This window comes from Orycteropus afer, unplaced genomic scaffold (assembly GCF_000298275.1).
Source record: "Orycteropus afer afer isolate SDZICR_OR568_19922 unplaced genomic scaffold, OryAfe1.0 scaffold00015, whole genome shotgun sequence".
NCBI lineage: Eukaryota > Metazoa > Chordata > Mammalia > Tubulidentata > Orycteropodidae > Orycteropus > Orycteropus afer.
Window position 1 is genome coordinate 12249213 of NW_006921602.1, and position 23432 is coordinate 12272644.

General features: G+C 37.4%; 1 protein-coding gene across 1 annotated transcript in view; it reads left to right on the forward strand.

Moving 5' to 3' along the window:
* CSNK1G1 (casein kinase 1 gamma 1) overlaps positions 1-23432 on the forward strand; it is a 194086-nt gene that overhangs the window by 128302 nt on the left and 42352 nt on the right. The window contains exons 4-9 of the mRNA XM_007957864.1: positions 6067-6218; positions 7821-8055; positions 11114-11199; positions 13095-13179; positions 13446-13594; positions 14245-14352. Of these exons, the coding sequence (XP_007956055.1) occupies positions 6067-6218; positions 7821-8055; positions 11114-11199; positions 13095-13179; positions 13446-13594; positions 14245-14352 (815 nt within the window). The remainder of the gene's footprint in view (positions 1-6066; positions 6219-7820; positions 8056-11113; positions 11200-13094; positions 13180-13445; positions 13595-14244; positions 14353-23432) is intronic.

The window sequence follows — 23432 nt, forward strand, 5'->3', positions numbered from 1 at the left end:
TTCTATTGTACATAGAGTCACTGAGTCGTAATCAACTTGACGCCATCTAACAATATAACAGCATCTCAGATGCTGTCTACTATAGAAGAAATCCATCTTCCTGTCTTAGGCTTTCTTTCCTACTTTGGGTAAATGAAAGTTTGAAACTACTTTGAGGCTGAAGGCCTCAGTAATTGTATGTATGTAGTAAACTATAAAAGTTCAATTTCTGTGACTCAGAAATGTGAGATTGTTCCTCTGCTCTTGCTTTTCTTCATTTTCTCTTTCCTCACCATACAAATTTGAGCTCATGTTAACGGCTTATGTCTAGTGATATTCTAGCTCCCAAGAGGCCTATGAACAAGATGATTGTAAAACATTGTTCATTGTAGGCAAAGTAATCTTGACTCCTTAATTCTGGGTCTAGCTGTTTTGTTTTAAACCAGCCTTTTGAGTAGATTCATATCTTGAACTGGTTCATATTGCAAAAGAACATTTTTTCAGACAGAGAAATGAAATTCTTGTTTGTTCATTAAAAAACAACACTATTATCCTCATATCTTTTAATGACTCATTGTGTTTATATAGTTATACTCTGAATTTTAAAGGTTATATTTTCATTTTTCCCCTTTGCCTCTTCCTGTTGAAGATCATCTAGTATCTTTTCTGCTTTCTTGAAGTGAGTTTGTTCATTGTTACTACTCTTGATAATTCTCCATTTATTAGTAAACTGATCTCTCACAAATTCTTCTGCACATTTTAGTAGTTGTAGTTCAAGCCACTACCATCGATGGGACCAAAAGTGGAAAGAGTTTGATTTGGGAGAAAAATCATCTTATTTTCTTAAAAGAAAAAAAAAAAAGAGCCAGAAAAATACTGTATAAAAATAACAATAACAAAAAAAGAGAGGATTGCCAAGGTCACTGTGTTCACAGAGATTTTCTTCAGCCCTGACTTTTGAATACTGCCATCACTGACATACACTTACTTTTTACATTGAAAAAGTAATAGGAATATTATTCTTTACATCCAAGTATTAATCTAAAGAAAGGATTTGTTTGAATTTGCTTCACAGTTAGGTGATTTAGTTTTTTGCAAAGAATGAAAGCAGGCAAATTATTAGACAATAATATGATCAAATTACTAAAAGCTTCTAGGTGGTTCTATTTCAGTTCTCAGCCTGATGTGCATTTAAAAATATCTCTATTTAGTTACTTTCATAATACATTATGGAATATTTTTAGGTAACAGCTTGGATGATAAAGAAGCCATTATCTGTGATTTGTTGTGTTTAACCCAAGTTGAATTTATGACATACTGAAAGCTGTAGTGTTGTATACCTCACTTCCTGTTGTGTGCAACTTGATATATGTATGAGCCATATGTCCAGCAGGGCTTAAAAGAATACATTAATTATGACTAGAAAAGCTGTTTCATAGTACCCAGGGAAAATATACAAGATAACATGTGCTATGTACATATAACCTTGCATCTTTGGTTTGTAAGAGATTTAACCTATGGCTGATGGAAATAAAGTGGAATATATTGGAAATCTTTCAGGAGAAACTTCAGTACTCTTTCAATTTCCAGGCATTTATGTAGTTGACTAGTTTAGGACGCAGACCCTCCTTAGTGCTTTGTTTCTAGAGTAGATGAGAGATACAAAACTAGTTTCTCAACCTTGGTGCCCATCAACAGAAGAATGGTGGTGTTAAGGTTGTCAACTTGGCTGGACCTGGTTGAGTGGCTGGGAAGCTGGATGTAGTTATTCCCCATGATGAGACTGACAATTATTTCCATGGTGGAGTCTACTGGAGCAGCTGAGTAACTGCTTTAGGGATGTGGGCTGCTGCCAGTGTGTAAGAAGCAGCTTTGAGGAAGGTCTCTAGCTATTTGGCACACTTGAACCCTGCACATAGCCTGAGCCTTCATTCAGTAGCCTGCCATGCTTTGCTGATCTTGAGACTTTCAGTGGACTTGAATAATGGCCTGCCATGTGGTTTGGTAACATTGGGACTATGTCTTTCTACTTGTCGACCTTGGGTTTGTCAGCTTCAGCAGCCAGAAGCTGCCTGAGTGAAGAAAGCCTCCAGCTTCAATGGGCTGGGAGCAAGAGGCAGAGCTGCAGCCCAAGGTTGCGAGGGGCTTTTACCTAACCCCTAGACCCCAGCACTTTGAACTCGGACTCCTAGCCTCCAGAATGGTAAGAAAATAAACCCCTGTTTATTCAAGCCATCCCATTTGTGGTATATTCCTATCAGAGCGGCATTAGGTAACCAGAACAAATGGATAACCAAACTATGGTACATACACACAATGGACTACTATGCAACACTAAAGAATAATGTAGAATTTGCAAAACACCGCAAAATGTGGATGAACTTTGAGGACATTAGTGAGTGAAATAAGTCAATCACAGAGGGACAAATACTATATTAGTTCATTACTGAAAAAAAGTCTAGGAAAGGTTTATATATGGAAGGAAATTTTGTTGGTTACCAGGGGTGGAAGGGGAGAGGAGGGGATACTGCAAAAAAAAAAAAAAAAGTAAAAAATGAGGAAGTAAATCTAATAAACTACCTTAGTTTCTGATATACCATGAATCAAAGAATCTAGTGCATTTCTACTTTGCCTAACTCTCCCACCCCATTCCTATTACTTCATTTACTTACAGGAAGTACCTTGTTTACCACATGTCTAGCTTATGTTGCATTTGAGGCTCTGCCCTTATCCCTAGTCTTATTAAAGAATAATACAGTATAATGTTGATTAATTAAAAATTTCTTAAGCAGTGGATTAGTAATGGTTCTGTAAAGGAAGAATCAAATATTAATAAGATTTCTGACTTAAATCTTACTTAATTATAAATCATTAGTGTATAGTAATCTCTGATCAAAGAGGCAAAGTTTCTTAATGGGCCAGTGTCTATGTCTTTTACCCCAAGCACTGGCCACCTTATGGGCAGTCATGGGAAAACCAGGCACAGAATGGAACTTGTGTGGGCATTGTTCTGTAGAGATACTTCTAATAAATGATAGCTACATCTCCCAAAGAGACTTATATTTAGCAACACATTTTTTAGAGAAACTTTAAATAGATGAGGCTTTTAACTAGCCATAAAATGATTCCCTTCACAAGATACTGAGTCCAGTTGTTCTGATCTGAAAGAATGTCTGCAAGAGAGGTCTGTCACTGTTTTTTAAGTCCTCATATCTATTAGTCATAAAACAAAGCAATGCCCTTTATTTTTTACCCTCTAGATACAGTATTTCCCAGCTCAGGTTGCATATCAGAATCTCCTATGGAGCTATGCTCGTGTTCACTCCTAGAAATTGTAATTCATTAAGTCTGAGGCGAAGTCACTGCTTTTGCTTCTAAAAAGTTTTAGAGATGTTTTCTAACAGGCACACTTCCGAATGAGTATGCTACCAGCTTACACTTTGATTGGTAGTGCACATATTCCACATAATACGCAAGTGCTTTCGTACTACTTCTGTGGCTTTACAAAAAGGAACCCTAAAATGTAGCCAGAGGGAAATCCTAGCCATAATCAGAATATTGGACTTACAAGGCACTAGGGTAACCATTTATTTTTTTACAGATGAAAAAAACTAACCTAGACAGGTAAAGGAATTTGTCAGAGTTGGTGGCTGAACTAAATATTAGATCCAAGACACTGATTTGAGCTCTTTCTACATTAACGTCTTGGACCTAGCCCCCCAGATACACTTTAAAGCCACACTATGGTCTGAAGTTGTCTTGAGCATCCCATAGACTGCCAGAGCATTGTGAGGTCTCAGCATACTTAAAATGAGCAATACCGTAGCAAGCAGGAACTCTTCACTTCTTTGAAGTTCCAGGCAGAAGTTTTGAGTGACATTGTAGTTAGAAATTATAGATATCACCCAAAATGCTTTTGTCACTTCTTTGTAAACATGGAAAAGTCTGGCAAGAGATGGCTAGATTGGTACCAAAGATTTTCAAGAACAAGAAGATCATTTGTCTCATTTAAACAGATCTTTTGGCAGCAAATCTAGGAAATTTTGCCAATATTATATTTCTAAGCAAGCCTGACTTTTAGCTTGTACTTCAAGAGGGAGGATATTATGCCCAGATTTGCAAGTTAACCGACTAAAGGAATATAATGTGTTTATTAATTAGGATTAGGTTTGAATGGGGGAAAAAAAAATCCAAATTAACAGTAGTTTAGTCTAGATAGAGATTGAATTTCTTCTGGGGTAAACAAGTCCAGAGGAACTGAAGTCCCACGTTGGTGTGATTGCTTCACAGCCATCTGAGACTTTGGTTCTTCTCTCCATCTCCTTAATCCATTTGAGTCAGGCTCCTTGAAAGAGCTTTTCCAGACCCACCCCACCCAGTAATTTCTGCTTCCATCTCATTGGTTGTTCCTATTTGTAAAGGGAGGCTGGGAAGTTATAATTGGATTTGTTGTTATTCACAATAACTGGGGATTCTGTTATTAAGGAAGAAAGGGAGAGTGGATATTGGGCAATCAATAGTCTCTGCCATTACCTACTTTGAAGAATATACTATTTGTACTAGGAAAGTCAGGTTTTAGTGACATCAAAAACTTACGTAGGGCATAAATTAGATAGATCCCCAAACTTCATCTACCATGTATCTGATTAATAAGAGCACTAAATCTCTAGGGTAGAGTGTTCTGCTTTGGAATTCTCACTAGGACTCATTGGGAACAGCTGTTAGGTTTTATATATTTTAAACAAACTGAAGATTGGGCTCCTCGAAACAACAGAGGAAAAAAAGGCCTCTCGAATTAAATCCTCTTTTCTTTTAGAGATTGGGAAAATTAAACCAACTACAGGGACAATTCAAAGGATATTTATTGAGCTAACAGAAACAGCATATTATAATTAGATGGATATGAACTAGGAATAAATAGATGTATTTTTTTAAAAATTTAGGATGGAACAAGATAGACTAATACAGTATGTGAAATAGTTAAATATGCACATATTTATAGTAATGATAGTACTAAGTCCAGATATACAAGACCTTGGCTTTAAGAGCAAGGTGGGCATATTGGGTTAAAATTTAAATGTTAGATACACACGTTCTCTGCCTGTATCCCACCCATCTAGATAAAAAGAGAATAAGAAAATGGAGAGAACTTTGTTGTCTGAAATACTTTGTGTTAGAAGCCAGCATTGTTCCACAGCATATATAACTAGACCATGGTATATACGTCAATGTGTATAATAGAAGTGTTTCTGTATGAGACCAGATAGTAAAAAAAAAAAAAAAAAGTGTTTTGTAGTTTCATTTTTATCTGTTGTTCACATGGTACCATTTAACACATACTTACTGAGTGACTCATATTGCCACTTAGGTGAGAAAGCCTAGATTTTGGCTTCTTATAGCTATGAATTTTAAATCTGCGGAAAATCTTACATGTTTTTTCTTTTTCCTGTCACAATTACTTATCAGCAACCAAACCCTGAGTGTCTGTTGGCTTTTTTCCAGCTGATGCAAAACAGGAAATTGCAGAGACTCCCTGTGAGAAGAGGGCCAGTTGTGCTGGCCTGGGGCCACGTTGCACCCTCTGTGACCTCACCCCTTCAATCTGAATTCTCTGTGGGGCAACAGTTGCAAACTGCTCCATGTGGCTTTGGCAGTAAGCATAGGGAGTACTAATGAAACCAGCTAATGCAACAAGATCTGTTAGCCTAGTCTTGGAGCTCAGTGAACCATCCTTTGAACCTTTTATGGTATTGCAATTTGGGCATCCTTTGGGAAGAATAGTTTATGCTGCAATCCAATAATGGATCAGGGACCATTTTCTGTCTTAGCAGTGGAAATGCCTTTGGCACTCTGGTGTTAAATAACTGCTTATTTGAACATACTGTGCAGTGACTTAGCCTTTCCCACCCATTATTAATTCCCATTAAAGCTATTGTGCTCAGTTTAAGTTCTCCAGTAGGGACTGTGAAAGGAAATGGAAATCTCAAAAATTACACTTTCTTTGTATCTACTCAGTGCTAATGTGCTTATCTCACATTTTGGTTTTTGTGTCTCCTGCTCTGCACCCTGTTTCCCCTCTGCTTTCAGGTGAAGGTCTCCCACAGGTATATTACTTTGGACCATGTGGGAAATACAATGCCATGGTGCTGGAACTTCTGGGCCCTAGCTTGGAGGACTTATTTGACCTCTGTGACCGAACTTTTACTTTAAAGACAGTGTTAATGATAGCCATCCAGTTGGTAAGTTGGTGTTGCATCTTTGTAAGAAGATGGGCAGGTTCCCTAACCACATCCTTGTGGGCTTTTTGATGATTCCCCATCTGTGTTGACACCTAGTGAATGCTGTTGACAGTCCTAATGGCATCATAGGAGGCAGGCTAGGGCAAAAAGCGTTAACTCGAAGAAGTCATACTGCATCTGCAGTTTGCTCTATTTTAAGAATTTGCACCTTGGAGCAGTACTCTGACCTTAACTGAAGTAGAAGCATATAATTTAGATTAGGAAGAAAGAGTATGATTGAGTAGAGTTATACAAATGCAAGTAATTTCTTTGATGTTTTATTTATAGGTTTTAAATGTATAGCTATAAGGTTTTGTCATTGTTCTTCTTCTCCCCTCACTGTTGCATCCAAGAAAAGATTGGGATATAACACTCAGATTGAGAAGTTGTGTGGCTAAGAATCTACCTTTGTTCTCTGGCCTCCACTTCTCACTGAGACACAGCTGGAAGCAGCTCTTTGAGCGCCTACCAAATTACACACCACTAACAGCTTAAGGAGGAGCTCTGGTAGCATAGTGGCTAAGGCACTTGACTGCTAACCAGAAGGCTGGCGATTCAAACCCACCAGCCACTCCTCAGAAGGAAGATGGGGCAATCTACCTCCGTAGTGATACTGCCTTGGAAACCCAAGGAGGGGTCACTATGAGTCAGGTCCAACTCGACAGCATACAACAACAACAACACAACAGCTTAAGGAGTAGCTGAGGCAATTCTTTTGAGAAGTTTGTTGGCCTCTCAGGGGAAGGGTGCAAGTGCATCTTTGTTTGTTAAAAAGTAGTAGTAATGGTCTCACTCACTGTCCAGTAAAAACTTGGAAACTTTAGAAAATTGAACTTGACTTTTGAGTATAAAATTTAACTGTCCAAACTTCCCTTTTTATACTAAGTAGAAAAGCTTTGTTGATAGAAATACTTAATGATAAAACCCAACCAAACTCACTGCCATTGAGTCATTCCTGACTCAGTAATGTTTGAAATAATTTTATGATTATTGTTTTGGGTTATATTGAACATAAAAACTGCACCTCTACCTCTGCTGCTAACTAGCAGTATGACATCAGGCCAGTATTAACTTTTCTGGGCCTCACTTTCCTTATTTCTGCAACAAAGAGAGCTGGGTTAGACAGTCCTGTCCGACTGAAGAGAAGGATGTGTGGTCAGGAGGTCAATGTGACAGTGCCTCTTGTCTCAAAGGTCATCAACATACTCTGTTATCCTACCTTGGAATAAGTCTTGCCTTTCAAATGCTTAGCTTCTGAAGTAGCATTAAACAACCAATTACATTTATCATTTGCACATTGTGACATTATGAGATAAATTGTGTATTACCATTTTAGCTGAACTGTACCCTCTCACTTCCTTTTCCTAAACTTACTAGTTATGTGTATATTTGTATCAGAAAATATTTTAGGGTTACAAATCAGTAAAATGACTCTGAGTGGTGAAAAAGAGATAATTATTAAATTTTTATTTCAGTAATAAAAACCTCGAGTTAATAAAAGAAAATGTCATGATATATTTTTCCAGTATACTTTTTTAGAGTACTTTTTTCTCTCTCTCTCAGCTTTCTCGAATGGAATATGTACACTCAAAGAATCTCATTTATCGAGATGTCAAGCCAGAGAACTTCCTGATTGGCCGACAAGGCAATAAGAAAGAACATGTTATACACATTATAGACTTTGGACTGGCCAAGGAATACATTGACCCTGAAACCAAAAAACATATACCTTATAGGGAACACAAAAGTTTAACTGGAACAGCAAGATATATGTCCATCAACACGCATCTTGGCAAAGGTTTGTTTATTTTCTGCTCCATGGAATGGATAGATCATTAAAAAGACCTTTTGTTCCAATAACACTTTTATTCCCATTGTGTGTTACAATTTGTGATTCTTACTGCTTCACAAAGTAGGTGATTTTTGGATTCAAGAAATTAAGATGGTAAGTTAGTGACTTTCCTAAAATCTCCTATTTAATGATTTTGAATTCTTAGCGCTATGTTTCCAAGTGCTTAGTTTTTTAGCAGTGGGCTACTTGAGTCATATTAATAATTAATAGATATTATTATTTTAATGAGTTTGGTATTTATATACTTGTTGTTGTTGTTGTTATGTGCCGTCGAGTCGGCCCCAACTCATGGCGACCCCTCCTTGGGTTGCCAAGGCAGTATCACTACGGAAGTAGATTGCACAACCTTCCTTCCAAGGAGTGGCTGATGGGTTTGAACTGCCAGCCTTCTGGTTAGCAGTCAAGTGCCTTAGCCACTATGCTACCAGAGCTCCTATTTATATACTTAAAACTCCATATATGACAGGTCTGAAAAGGACATTAGGCTGGTGTCTATTTAGGGGAATTGGAATAGCCACCTTCCCTCTCTGATTAAGACAGTCCAGCTTAATATATTATTTAATGGTTAAAATTTAGGGTAAGAACACTAGTAACCTTGCTCCTTTCCTTTGATAAAGTATCTTTGACCTAAAATCAAGGATATGATGCACATAAATCAAGCACATCTCTCTGAAGCAAGGCTTAATAGTGTTGTCTCACTGGTATTGAAACCCTTTGTCTTTGAAAATGAAAATATCTTGCATGAAAGCATGACAGCATGTGGAAATACCAAATCTAGCAAATATGCAGTGTTCAAAGAAGTATGGGGATAAAGCATGGCTCTGGTTTTCATTCTTACTGTATTCTTGAAAGGCCCTAATAATGATTCTAGGGTATTTTAGAATGTTAGAGCTGGAAGATGACTTACAAATTCTCTAAATTGGCCACTTTATTTTCATATGAGGAAATTGAGACTCAAAGTGGTGACTTAGCTGTGGTTATTGTCACGTGGATTAAATTAATGAAAAAGATGGGACACAAACTACATGTCCTAACTCAGGATCCATTGTATTTCCTGTTATCCCATATTACATAGCAATGTTTCTCAGGATTTGAAAAGTTTCTGTATTACTTACTGCAGTGGATTTTTAAAAAATATATTTATAAATCTTATTTTGTAATAATTGACTTTGCTGTGGAGAGATGTTTTCTATGGTTCACACGATCAGTATGATAATGTGGAAAGTTTTGCCCTCTAGTGCTCAACTGACTAAACTGCAATCATTTGTGTCCAATGAATTTATTACCAAGGGGGGGGCCTCTTGTTACAGGAAGTGCATATAAAAATGGAGAGGGAATGAGTAGGTGTGTTACAGTGTGAGAAACTGCAGGGTGTGGTTTCTCTTTCTGCCCTGCTTTGTGGGAGGCCTCAACTCACCCAGCTTGTTCTTTCTATTTTTCATTTGTTCATCCTTCAGTTCTGTTCACAAACTGTTTTTGTCTAATGGCTTTTTTTTTTCTTTCCAATTGTATGTAGTATTTTATTGCAATCTTCAGGCAAACCCTGGAGACAAAAGCTTCCAGTGGTCTTGCTGTTTTATTTCATTCTTTCAAAGATTATTTCAGTTATATACCAACTCAGTTTTATGTTATTTATATCTGTCAGGGCTGCCCCCCACCCCATCAGTGACTTTTCCAAAATCTTCAGATTACTAGTTAGAAAGTTGAGTTTTCTTTCTGCATCTGCCCTGTAGACTACTGTTCACTCTTTTTCATGCAAATTTTCCATAATTGCAGGCAGCAGTTAAACATGTAGTGCCTCTGTATTTTGAATTAGCTAAATGACTTTCCTGCCTACCTGGTTATTGGGCTTTACTTTCTGCACAAAGCAGGCACAATTAAGTTTAAGCTAGCCCCTTGTCTTGCTTCTGTAGTTTCTTTTTAAGGCCCTGAGCTTGATTTTGAAAAGCAAACATAAATATCTAAGATGAACCAAAAGTGGCGAATTAGAACTTGAAGCATGTTCTGCTTATATTCAGTCTGACAACCAAAGAATATATAGGATATTTTCTGAAATGAAATTGCAATTAACAAATGAAATTTTATTAACTGTTCTGCAGTCCTTTGCCATCTTTATCTTCCCAGCTGTAAAGGAAATCCCTGCAACTGGTTTTAGATCATAAGCTCACAGAATGCAGGAACTCTGTTTTATGTGCCCATAGAAGGCACCTTAGTAATACATTTTAAATTTTTCTTAAGATGCTTATAGACATGATACAAATGGAATGGAGGCCAAGGGATTGTGCATTACTCTTTGCCTGTATGAAACTGAATTTTAATTGTTAATTTTTACGATGAATAAAAAGCATTGAGCATGTATATTAGGCATCCTGAGCTTGTATCTTTGCAGAGCTAGCCAGAAGGGACTGTTGTAATAGCTTCTGCTGGTCACTTCCTTGATAGTAACCAAAGGGTAAATGTACCATGTACTGGAAATAACATTTCATTCAAATTATTTCATTTTCAGGAAGGTCACAGCATTGGGTGAGAGGTGGTTGCTTACCATTCTACCATTCCGTGATTTGGGCTTGGTTTTAGGATTTCCTCTTTTCACTTGACATTTACCTGCCAGTTGCAGATCTAGGCAGAGGAAGTACATATTGTTCTTCGTTTTGATCTAAAATACTGTTCCTAACCCTAGTTAGATATACAGGAGCTCTGGTGGCATAGTGCCTAAAGTATTTGACTGCTAACCAGAAGGCTGGCGGTTCAAACCTACCAGCCACTCCTCGGAAGGAAGGTTGGACAATCTGCTTCTGTAGTGATACTGCCTCAGAAACCCAAGGAGGGGTAGCTAAGAGTAGGGTTCTAGTTGACGGCGGTGAGTGAGTGAGTTAGATATCTGAAGAATTGATAAACAGAACCTTTCCAGAGCAGAAGGGTTTCTGAAGGGGTTGCTTGGTTTTGAACCCCTTTTCTGCTTTAATAACTGCAAACATAATGTGTGATATGTCTTCTCTTTTAGAGCAAAGCCGGCGGGATGATTTGGAAGCCCTAGGCCATATGTTCATGTATTTCCTTCGAGGCAGCCTACCCTGGCAAGGACTCAAGGTATCCTTGAAAGTGCTCAGTGGAGGGCTTTGTTTCAGTGCTCAGTTGTTAATGAAGGGGCTGCTGACTTGATGCCTGTGAGAAGCACAAAGAGGAAGATTGGCTATAGAGATGAGAAGGAGGGCCTTGGCCTTAGAAGCTCTGTTTTGCTCACATTTGTCTTCTTTCTTAATCCTTTATTCCTTGTCATCTTTTCCCTCATTCCCCGCTAGCCTTGCCAGTGCTGCTTCTCTCTCTCAGTATTTTTCCCCCACTACCATTATGTAGCAGAAGAAGTGTTCCCAGTGTGTCAGGGAATTTCTGGAACAAATTGTTGACAGCAGCTGCTATGCATTTTACCAGCAAGGCCAGCAGGGTTCTGGTTGCCTCTGGGGGGGGGGGGGACTAGGAAATATTTGTTCATCTTATGTAGGCTAAAAGCCCACCTGAAATAAAAGGAAAATCCAGGCTTAACACTGCTTTTCAAGTGTATTATTGAATAAATATCTATTCACACAATAGCCATTCCTTGTGAAGTGTGTAGCTTTTAAATAGCCTTCCTTAGGTAGGTGTCAGTATAGTGCCTTCATGTCAAAATTAACTACTAATTATTATAATTATAAGCATTATAATTACTCTGTGCTCAGGCTGTTAGACTAGAAAATGATAAACTTCTCACCTGAAATCCCTTTAGAAAGGTAAAAGTAAGACTTATTTTTCAGCTCAGATTTATTTCAACATGTTAATATAGAAAATGGAATCCGAAAGAAAGAAAGAAATATAATCAGTAGTTTGGGGTACTTCTATATGCTCTCCCTTCAGAAGAGCAGAATGATTCATTTTGCTGTGCTTTATAGAACATTGTCTTGAAAAGTAAGACTTCTGCTCTTTCCCTCTGGGATGACTTTATTTCTTTCCCTCAAATTCCCCTCCTAATATTGCCACCATTGTCTTCTAATCATATATAGCTTCCCATTGATATCGACAGCTTTCAAATATAGTTTCCCATCCTACTTACTCATCATACAGCCAAATAACTAATTCATATGTTATTAACTTTCTGAATTTTCCTTGTAAATTTTTCACAGTCCATGAGTCATTGTAGTGGTAGTTATAGATCTAAAATTTTTCTGGCTTACCTCAGAACAGTATTCTTAAAGCTGAGCACAGCGTGCTAGATAGAGCCTCTTGAGTTTATTCAGAACCCACTGTTGTCCAGGCGCCCTCTTTCCACAGTCCTGAGCATACCAGACTAGAGCTGCTTTGATCCACTGACATACATTAAACTTGTCTGTTAGACATGCATAAATCATATTTATCATTATAATTTATCATTATCTTATTCTCATGTAGTTTATCATTATCATATAAATCACATTTTATTCCCTCCAGAAGCACATTTATCAAAAGGATTTTTTTTTTTCATTTTCTGTTCTTTTCCAGTCAGTATCTCAATAAATATGTAGTAGAGCCATCTGTATTCCTGCCCCCACTTGGAGTAGCAACACTTTTAGTCTTATCCTAGAACTGTTCTAAGGGGCAAGGTTGAATCACAATTAAACTCCAGTGGCAATGGGAGATTACTAAACTTTTGCAATTTTGAAAATATTGCTATATAATATTTTTATTTTCTTACTCTAGCTACTTATCTCAGTAAATTTGATGCTGTTTACCTCAAACTGTTAAATATATTTGCAAGTAAAGTTTTTCGGGACACAGCAGATGTTTTGTACATATCTAAATCATTATAATTTCTAGTACATTTCTTATTTGTTAGCGTTAGGAAAAAAAAATTGAGACTGACTAATAAATCCTGTCAATTTGAGTGAAGCAACCATTGAGTCCCCAAACATACTGAACCTCCTATGCTTAGCACCTGTTTCCAAATAACGTTCTCTTTCCATCATTCTCTGCAGGCTGATACATTAAAAGAGAGATATCAAAAGATTGGTGACACCAAAAGAAATACTCCAATTGAAGCTCTCTGTGAGAACTTTCCAGGTAGGATGTTCAAGGGATGCTTTAGCCAATGTGATTGAAGCTTTGAAGTAGTAGAGACAGTGATTTGGTGTTTCCAGATAATGGTCCTGTTCAGCTAATTCATGTTTCCTTTTATTATTTAGACCAAGATAGTTTTTCATCATTTGGCCCATAAAAGAAGCATCATTGTCATATAGTCTACAGTAGTATCTCTTGCTTGGTCCAGAGCTTCCTCCAGTGGGAAGCATTCAGCTAATAAGCATGGCCTTTCATCTCTTTCCTAACAGAGGAGATGGCAACCTACCTTCGATATGTGAGGCGATTAGACTTCTTTGAAAAACCTGACTATGAGTATTTACGGAACCTCTTCACAGACCTCTTTGAAACGAAAGGCTACACCTTTGACTATGCCTATGATTGGGTTGGGAGGCCGATTGTAAGTATCCTTGTTTTACTTTGTCACCTCATTTCTCTGATCAGCATTGCCCCATCCTTTAATTGCTAGTCATTCTGCTTAAATCTAGCAAAAAAAAGAAACATTCTTTTGACTGTAGTCATAATTTACATAACCTTTTCAGACTGATGCTATAGGTTGCTCTCATTTGAGTTAGGATATAGAAGTAACTCCTTTACATATTTTTTGAGATTGTAGCCTGTATATTCTAAGATACTAGAATTAAAATCAGTATTTTAGAAGAAAATTCATTTGTATAATTCATAAGTTGGTGCCACATAAGCTGTTAATGTACTTGATTTCTTTGGGAGAGGAACCCATCACCATAGGGAACTTTTGGATTTGCTGATCTGGCCAAGGGTCCACATGGTCTGAGAGCATGCTAACAGATACCACTCTAGGATGATTTCTTATTTTCAAAAGTAAGCTACTCTTCAATGAACTATTGAGGACCAAGCTGTCTCCCTTTTGCTGATGAGCAAACTGAGAAGTCAAGAAAACTTCAAACTACCCTTGGTAGCTGAAAATAATAATTACTACCAGTCTATTAGAATTAGAATGATGATATCCTTTGCAGAGGCATCTTGTTGCACCCATTTTTCCTGTTTGACTTTGTGTTTTATTTTTCCTAGCCTACTCCAGTAGGGTCAGTTCATGTAGATTCTGGTGCATCTGCAATAACTCGAGAAAGCCACACACACAGGGATCGGCCGTCACAACAGCAGCCTCTTCGAAATCAGGTATGCGTTAGTCCTCAATCTTTCAGACATTCCTCCTCTTCATGGCTATTATTAAAACCCAAATTCTTCAGCTTTTCTGTGTAAGTATATATTCTGAAATGAAAGACAAAATGCCTACCGTTTATCACTTATGTGATCTAATATTCTAGCATCCCTTAGGGCATAGATAATAGCACTGAGAATGTGGCCAGGTACCTAATATGAAGAATCCACACTAGAATATCTGGTCCTGTGGGAGTTGGTTACCTGAAGGTGGGGCTATCTCTGAGGCAATCTTCCACAGGCCTCTAGAAACTGCTGGATGTATAGGACCAATGGGTAGCCCAATTGAGGTCTCATTTACAGTCTAATCTGGAGCTGTCAACAATTCTGGTTCATCCTTGCTGGTTAAGTAGGATGGGTAATTTAGACTTATAGCTAACCTGGGCAAGAATCAGAATCTCCAAGCTCACCCCTTGTTAATTCTAGGTTAATTCTAGAGCTGGCCAGGAACTCAGATGGACCTGAAGAGAAGGCCATGTCTTCCTTCAGTATTCCTTGTTTGGGAAACTAGTGGTCTGGATGAGGAGCATCTCTCGGCCTGGAGACAGAGGATAGGAAAAAAAAAATACTACACATTTGATAATGTCAAAAAAAGATTCAACTAATTAGAAAGTAAATATGACAAAGTATTTTTATCTTCATGCCACATGTATGGCTAAGAGAAAACCTGGGACCCCAATAGAGAATTAAATAAGAATAAACAACTTTTTAAAAAATGATCATTGTTACCTCTAAGATTAGCTTGAGCCCACACCCCGACCTCACTTATTTTTATTAACAGATATTTTTACAATTAATGTAAAAACACATATCATCTGAGATGCATATAGGTTAAGAGTAGTATAAAGAGGTATACACATGTACGTATGTATACATATGTGTGTATGTGTACACATAAACACAAAAAATAAAGTACATACACTAATCCTGATAGATTCACCAATAAGTACGTACTTTTGACCTCTTGGGAAAATGTGTGGCTTGGTGGGTAAGGAAAAAACGTGTAAAGGAAAGAAAGCTATGTATTTACAAATTATGGAGTGAATAAAAGAGAGAGTGGGTGGGCAAAAGGATGGGGCTTTTTAGCAAACTCTTAATGCTAATTGGGTCCATAGTTGCATGCTTTAATCAAAGTAGTTGGCTAATTTGCTGATAATTTTCTGGACTTGTTCTTTCTCTGCATCCAACCCCTTTTTAAAAGGCTAATACCTGCCTGGGTAAAATGACACTCTCATACATTGCTGTTGACTTTGCAGATTGGTACACATTGTATAGAAAGTAATTTGACAATATGATTCTTCTCTGATAGAATAATCTTACTTCTTAAAATCAATCATAATAAAACAATACAAAATGCAGATCAAGTTATGTGTGTAAAATTGTTGCAGTGTTATACAAAGCAAAAGGTTAGAAATGACCCACCTATCCAGTTATAAAAATGGTTATATATCTGTCTCAAATCTTTATTGAATAAGCTGGGTTATAATAAATAAACTAAATTATGATACATTGATTCAGTGGAATATGTGTAGCCACTTAAAATAATGTTTAGGAAGACTTGTAGCAACCTGAAACTGTTGATGCAAAAGTAAAATCAGAATACAAAGCTATAAATGCCTCTTGATTTCCCCTTCAAAACCAAAGTCACTGTCATCAAGTTAATTCTGACTCATAGTGACCCACTTTGGGTTTCAGAGGCAGTAAATCTTTATGGAAGTAGATTGCCCCATTTTCCTTCCACGGAACAGGTGGTGGGTTTGAACCGCCAACCCTCTGGTTAGCAATCAGATGCTTTAGACACCATGTCATCAGAGCTCCTTCATGATTTCCCCTTAGGGGAAGATAAAGTGAGAAAATCTCCAGAAGGAAATAATGCTAATGTATTAGCAGGTGATGTTGGACGTGGTGGAATTATGGATAGTTTTCTCCCAAAATATTATATAATAAGGTCTTATTACTTATAATAGAAAAATTATTTTAATAGAAAAGGCGGAAAGGAAAAGCTTAGGTAATTTGTCAGTGAAATCACAAACAATATTTATGCCCATTCATATTTTTAGAATATCTTAGAACTAAAATATGTTTTTCTTTCAAGAAAAAAAATCAGTAATTTATTTCTCTTGTCTTTGTTGAATACATAATCAGTGCTGTTGTTTTGAATGAATTTTAGAAGTATGGAGAAAAGTAATAGTTGAAAACCTGGATTGGCAGGGTAAAAATGAGAACTTGGTTGAAGTGCAATGAATTTTAATGTACTTTTAAATGAAAGGTCACTTGACTAATACGTGTAATTATTTAGGAAAATGTCATCTTCAAGACAATACGCTTCTGCTTAAAAAGTTGAATCTTGAAAAAAATCTCTCTTTTTCCTTTTAAGGTTTTTAATATACTATTAATGGGATTTTTACAATCCTTTTTAGCAGGATCCTGAATAGTTGATTGGTAGAATTCTCTCTGTGCTGGTTAAATGGATTTCTAGTGTCTGTCAACCTTTGTGCAGTATTTTAGTCTGTGGTCTCATTGCTTTTTGTCCCATCTTCAGGGTTTTCTTATCCTGTTTTTTTTTTTTTTTTTTTTTTTAAAGAACAGTTAAAGCCAAGTATGCCCCTTTATGACTATAGGGATTGAGATCAGTATGATTTTTTTAGATTAATTCTTTTCAAGTTTGAAGTCAGCAATAAAGAGGAAAATAAAATCTCTCCTTCCTGCCTGGAAATTAAGAGATTGACTTTACTTTTAAGGATAGCTAACCTTTTCTCCACAACTTTGACTCAGTAAATTGGAAATATGTCCTGGGGATACCAAGATAAGTAAAAGAGTCCTTGTCCTCGAAGAACTGATAAGCAGATAAGGCAAATAGCCAGAGAGCTGTAGTATAAGTAGAATGGGTAAGCAGCCTAGATTTAGATTGTAAATTATTATCATCAGGGATTGAAAGAAGGAAGAATTTTGTTTAGTGTGAGCATGACAAAGAGCTTCATGAAGAGGCTACGTTTGAAATACCCTTGGAAGAATGGAGTAGAGAAGGAGGAAACCTTCTAAACAGAAAGAATGCTTACATGAACTACAGCAAATGTTATATCAAGCCGTATTTCACTAGAATATGTTGTATAAATAAAGGTGTCCTAGGAGATAAGACGGAAAATGGGTTGGAGTCATTTGATGGATCTCCTAGAGTGCTAGGCTTGAGAATTGGTAATTTGTCTAGGGAATATGGACTAAAGGCTTTTGAACAGGAGAGTGGTGTGATGAAAACTTTGCTTTAGAGATTTTTTGGCATAGGTGGTAGTAGCAGCCTGGCAGCCAGCATGAAGACCAATAAGAAGTCACTGGATTCTTATGAGAGGTAAAGGGATGGGCCTTGAAATAGTGACAATGAGAATGAAATAGAATTGAAAAGTGAAGTAGGAATATGATATACAAGAACTGGCTGCCCACATATCTGTCAGATGGAAGGAGAAGTATGATTCAAAACTATTGCTTTGATTTTGGGCCTACATAAGTGGAGGCAGTTAATACTGTTCCTAGAGATCGGAATGTTGGGGTTATGGATTGTTTAGAGTTTGACTTTCAGCATCTTGAGTTTGAAATATTAGCAATAAATTCCAGCTGAAGATGTCTAACAGACAGAAGATGACTCTCAAAAAAAACCCTAGGGAGATATTTGGGCTTCAAGGCATGGCAGGGTAATACCTGTCTGCACATCAGCTCTGTGGTAGAAGGATGAGCTTGTGGATTAAAACTGCTTAGTTCCATTCTTAAGAGTAGGAGGAGAAAGAAGTATATCCCAAGACTTGGATCTTTTGGGGGCCTTACTTTTCTCACATGTAATAAGCCTTGTGAGGGCCGAGATTTTTCTCTGTTTTTTTTTTTTTCTGTTTTATCCCTGATACCTAATATAATGTGTGGTGCATAGTAGGCACTCAGTAAATAAGTATGTTTGAATGAATGAATGAACAAATGAACAATGAATGAGTCTGTCAAATGAAAATTTAGATGAAATCAGATATTTAAAAATTTTAATTTAAACTTTCATGAAAAATCAATTTTAAACTTTTCTTTCTAGTTGTTTTCTGTTTCCACAAAGAGCCTCTGTTTAGTGGCCAAAGTGGGGCTGATTTGTCTCCTCAACAGGAGGAATGTTAAAACAAAAAAAACCAGGGGATTCTTGCTGCAAAGAAAATTCAGGCAGTCATATTAGTTACTCCTCCTCCATCCCAATGCAGTTTGTGATATATTCAGGGGAAAATTTTGCTTTACTGGTCTAGATTGTTGGTGTATTAAAGTGAGTATTGTTTAAAATTCCTAGATGCAATAATAAATCCTAAGTATGGTTCCCAAAGACCTGCATTCAAACTCAGCTGTATCAGATCTGCCTTTTAAAACTGTTTTAACAGCAGATCTTAAGAAGAATTTTTTTTAACATAATTTTGTCCAGCTAGAGAACTATAATTAAATCATGAGTTTGGGTAGAATAAATATTCCTAAAAGCTAGATCAATTTAGAAAGTTCCTGACTGAGTTGGTCTTTTCCATCATTTTACCCTTGGTTTTTGTCCTTTCCCGGTTGCAGAGATGGCAAATCTTGCCCATGCCTTGGATTCTTCTCTAAAGAAGTCAGCATTACCTATCCATCAGGAAGGGGATGAAAACATTAATAGTGCCTCCTATTTCTATCTCGGAAGGAAGGTTGGGCAATCCTACTTCCGTAGTGATACTGCCTTGGAAACCCAAGGAGGGGTCGCTATGAGTCGGGGCCGACTCGACGGCACATAACAACAACAACAACAACAACAACATTTCTATCAGAACTTCCCTAGCATTTCCTGATAAAATTCAATCAGCAAGTCCTGCTGGTATCCACAGATTTAATATTACAGTACAACATAATGTACTGTCAAAGGTTTTTTTTCAGGGAACTTGTGGAACACACTAAATATAGAATATTGTGTTGACAAGGATGTAAATGCAGCAACAATACTGTTTCTGCTCTTTCAGGACTTTAAGATTAAGCTGTGACAGTCCTTTCTCAGGTAAATGCTATACAAATGTACACTACCATGGTTTAGCAGATTAGATATAGGCTGTTTCCTTTTATTCCCATTGATGCCATTTATGTTGTAGGTTTCCTATGGATATATAAGGAGGGCTGTGTGGTCTGTAAAGTTAGGAAGAACAGATAATGTTTTGAGGTTAGAAGGAGTCATATTGTCCATCAAGAGTTCTTAAACCCTACTAAACATAGTATTTTACCCCTGATAATACTGAAGCCCAAAATACTACTTTTTTAAAAAATTACATAGCTTTTGTGTGTGTGTGTGTGTGATTTGGGTGAAAATTTACAGAGCAAATTCACTTTCTATATAGTAGTTCATATACACTCTGTCTCATGACATTGACCAGAATTCACCATAATGCAACAGATCCCCTCCCACTTCCTCCCGACAGTCACTTCATCCCTGTGTCCATCCCTCTATGCACCCTTGCCCCATGAAATGTCTGCCTGTGCATAAACAGCCCTTCTTTCTCCCATGATCAGTAAAGCTGATCTCTCATCCTTCCAGAAGAACCATATTTAAACGAACTCAGTACCTTGGGTTTCTGAGGCGATAGCACTATGGAAGTAGATTGCCCAACCTTCCTTCCGAGTATAAATACGTAATACGTAATAAAACCTAAGAGTCTAAGCATAATAAGTTCTGAAGAAGATCTGCCCCCAGTAGAAGTAGATCTGGATTGATTTGTTTGTTTGTTTGCATCTAGACTCCAAGCAAATAGATTTAAGGAATTATAGAAATGGATTTAAGGAATTACAGCCTTAGAAAAGTATATGCAGTTTAATGCTATCATGCTTGCTAAATAAAGTTTGTTATGACTATAGTTCTTCTATAGGGGAGATTAGGCCAACTACTAAATAGCCAAGATTATCAGAGATATTCATAAAATGAGTCATAATTGTTAACAAAAAAAGTTTCAGTAGCTTTTCAAAACAAAAGTTGGTTAATTCTCCATTCTCCTTCCTTTACATTGTACTGCTTGCTTCATAGAGGTTCACTGTATTTGCTAGTTGAAGGGGCAGACAAGTTAGCTCAGAGCTTACTTGCCTTCTCTTGTCCTGTGTGTAATTTCCTAACATGCTGCCTGCTATCTAGCAGGAGCTCAAGCATACTAGAGGTCAGACACCCCCCTGGCCACCCTTTAGCATAGAGCTCAATGCAGGATAGGAATACCCCTCATTTCTAGGACCTTAAATCTGAGGGAGACATTGAAACAACCAAGTATAAGAATTAACATAAAATCTCTTTCTTAGCTTTGTTAGCTGCACACCTCCACTGTTAATTCTCTATGCCATATGATAAGTTTTCTTCCATCTGTGTGCACTCGTCAATATTTTATTCTTTTGACTAATATTCCTAGGATAATAAGTTGGAAGTTTCACTGTCCTTTCTCTTATTTATTATTTTTAATGGTAAAGCTATGTACCTGACCCCAAAACCTTTATACCCCAAATTTAGACTTAAATTTAGTATTTTACCTGTGCTCCATAATCCTGACCCTGTTACTAATCTAACTGATTGTTTATCCTCAAGCATAAATTTTACTTGCTTCCCTCATACATCCTTACATCCTTAATTTTTCAGAAAAGTCAGAACATTGTTTTTCATCTGCCTATGAGCAAACTTAAAGGAAAGTGGGAAATAGACCTTGGGAACACTAGCATGGTTGTACTTTGAAGTCCTGTTTGTATTTCAGCAGACACTCTGTGTTCAGAGAGAAACCCTTATCAACAAGACTTGATGCTCGGTAGCCAAACAAGGGGCTCAAACATATCAAAGATCATGAAGATGGGGGTAAGGTGGGGCAGCATTTCCTTCTATTGTATGCAAGGTTGTCATGGGTTGGAGCTGACTCAGCGGGAACTAGCAACACAACAACAACAACAGCAACCCGACACTGCGTTAAACATCTCTGATCAATGTACCTCTGTCCGTTGTTTTGCTTATTTTCCTAAGGTAATTTCTAGAAGTCAATTCGCTCATCAGGAATGGCATGAGTGATTGGTTGGTTATGTATTAGAAATTGTTATTCAGAAACATGGCACTCGCTGATCAAGTTTGGGAATTGCTGTCACTACCTGTCATTTCTTTTAGAAGTGAAAATTGCATGGCCCTCAATGTTGGTTTTTTGGCCTTTTAGTGACATTGTTTACTCTCCCTGTGTTTGTGGCTGTTGGGTTTGTTCTTCTGTAGCTTTTTTTTTCATGTTCGTTGCCTGTTCTGGTTACCTAATGCCATTCTGACAGGAATATACCACAAATGGGATGGCCTTAACAAACAGGAGTTTATTCTTTTACAGTTTGGAGGCTTTAATTCCAAGTTCAAAGTGCCAGGCTCTAAGGGCTGAGTGAAAGCCCCTCAACCTTGGAGTCCAGCTCTGCTTCCTGCTACTGGCCCACCGGAGCGAGAGGTGTTTCTTCCCTCAGACAGCTGCTGGCTGTTGAGACTGAGAAGCCCAAGGTTGACAAGTCAAAAGGCACAGTCCCGATGTTACCAAACCACATGGCAGGCCATTAATTCAAGTTCGTTGTAAGTCCCAAGGTCGGCAGAGCATGGCAGGCTGCTGAACGAAATGGCTACATGCAGGGTCCAAGCATGCCATATGCTAGAGACCATTCCCAAAGCTGCTTCTTATATATGGGAAGCAGACCGCATACCCAAAGCAGCTACTCAGCTGCTTGTGGTAGATTCTACCATGGAGTTGATTGCCAGTATCATCATGGGGAATAACTACTACCAGCTGCCCAGCCACTCAACCAGGCACAGCAAAGTTGACACACAAACATAACCACCACATTGCCCATCTTTCTATGGGATTTTAGTAGGTTTTTTTTTTTTTTCTTTTTTAAATTGAACTGCATGGGCTCTTTATGTTGTTATTAGGTGCTGTGGAGTCAGTTCCAACTCAAAGTGACCCCATGTACAACAGAACAAAACACTGCCAGTCCTGCACCATGCTCACAATCATTTCTCTGCTTGAGCCCGTTGTTGCAGCCACTCTGTCAATCTATCTCCTTGGCGGTCTTCCTCTTTTTCACTGACCCTCTACTTTGGCAGGCATGATGTCCTTCTCCACAGACTGGTCCCTCCTGATCACATGTCCAAAGCGTGTGGAACAAGGTCTGACCATTCATGCTTCCAAGGAGCATTCTGGCACTCCATCCAAGACAGATTTTTATAAATAAAGAATATTAACTTGCTGGCATTTGTGGCAAATATTTTGCCATTTGTTTCCATATTCATTTTGATTTTGCTATACAAAAGTTTTAAATTTTCTGTGATAAAATGTATTGGTTTCTGAAATTAAAAAAAAAAAAGACTTGGTGATGGTGGATTAATCCTACCTAGAGAAATCACCATTCCCGAGGGAGGTGTCTTATACCATTCAAGTGAAGATAGGGCAGGGAAAGAGTGTGGGGATACGGCATGGTTGTAAACCTGTAGAATGCTCTTTGTGATTTTTCTGTGAGCTTCACAGAATTGATGCTGCTGTCCCTGTGGACTTCCATAGTATTGACCCTACGAATACTGTGTATGTTTACATAAATCATGTATGTGTGAAATTTTTTTTTTTTTTCAAACCGTGCAGCCCTTCTCATGTTAGTTTCCCATGCATGTTATATGTGTATACATGCTTTGCATGTGTGTGTTATGTGTGAGAAAATACAGTAATCCTTTCCAGGTCTTTGTCATTGATTTTTAAACATCCCTGGTATTTGACCAAGTTTGTAGAATACAGGAAGTCACTGTGTGCACATATGACAAATTGCATGGAATAATCCTTGTCTGACAGGAAAATTGATTGTACTTCATGAGCTTTATAGAAGAAATTTTAAAATTTTGTTTAAGTATATACTTTAATAACTTTATCAGTTTTTTCTATTTCATATTTGTCAAAAATTTATATATATATATATATATATATATATATATATATATATATATATATGTGTGTAACTCTTAAGGTAATTCCTTTACTGTT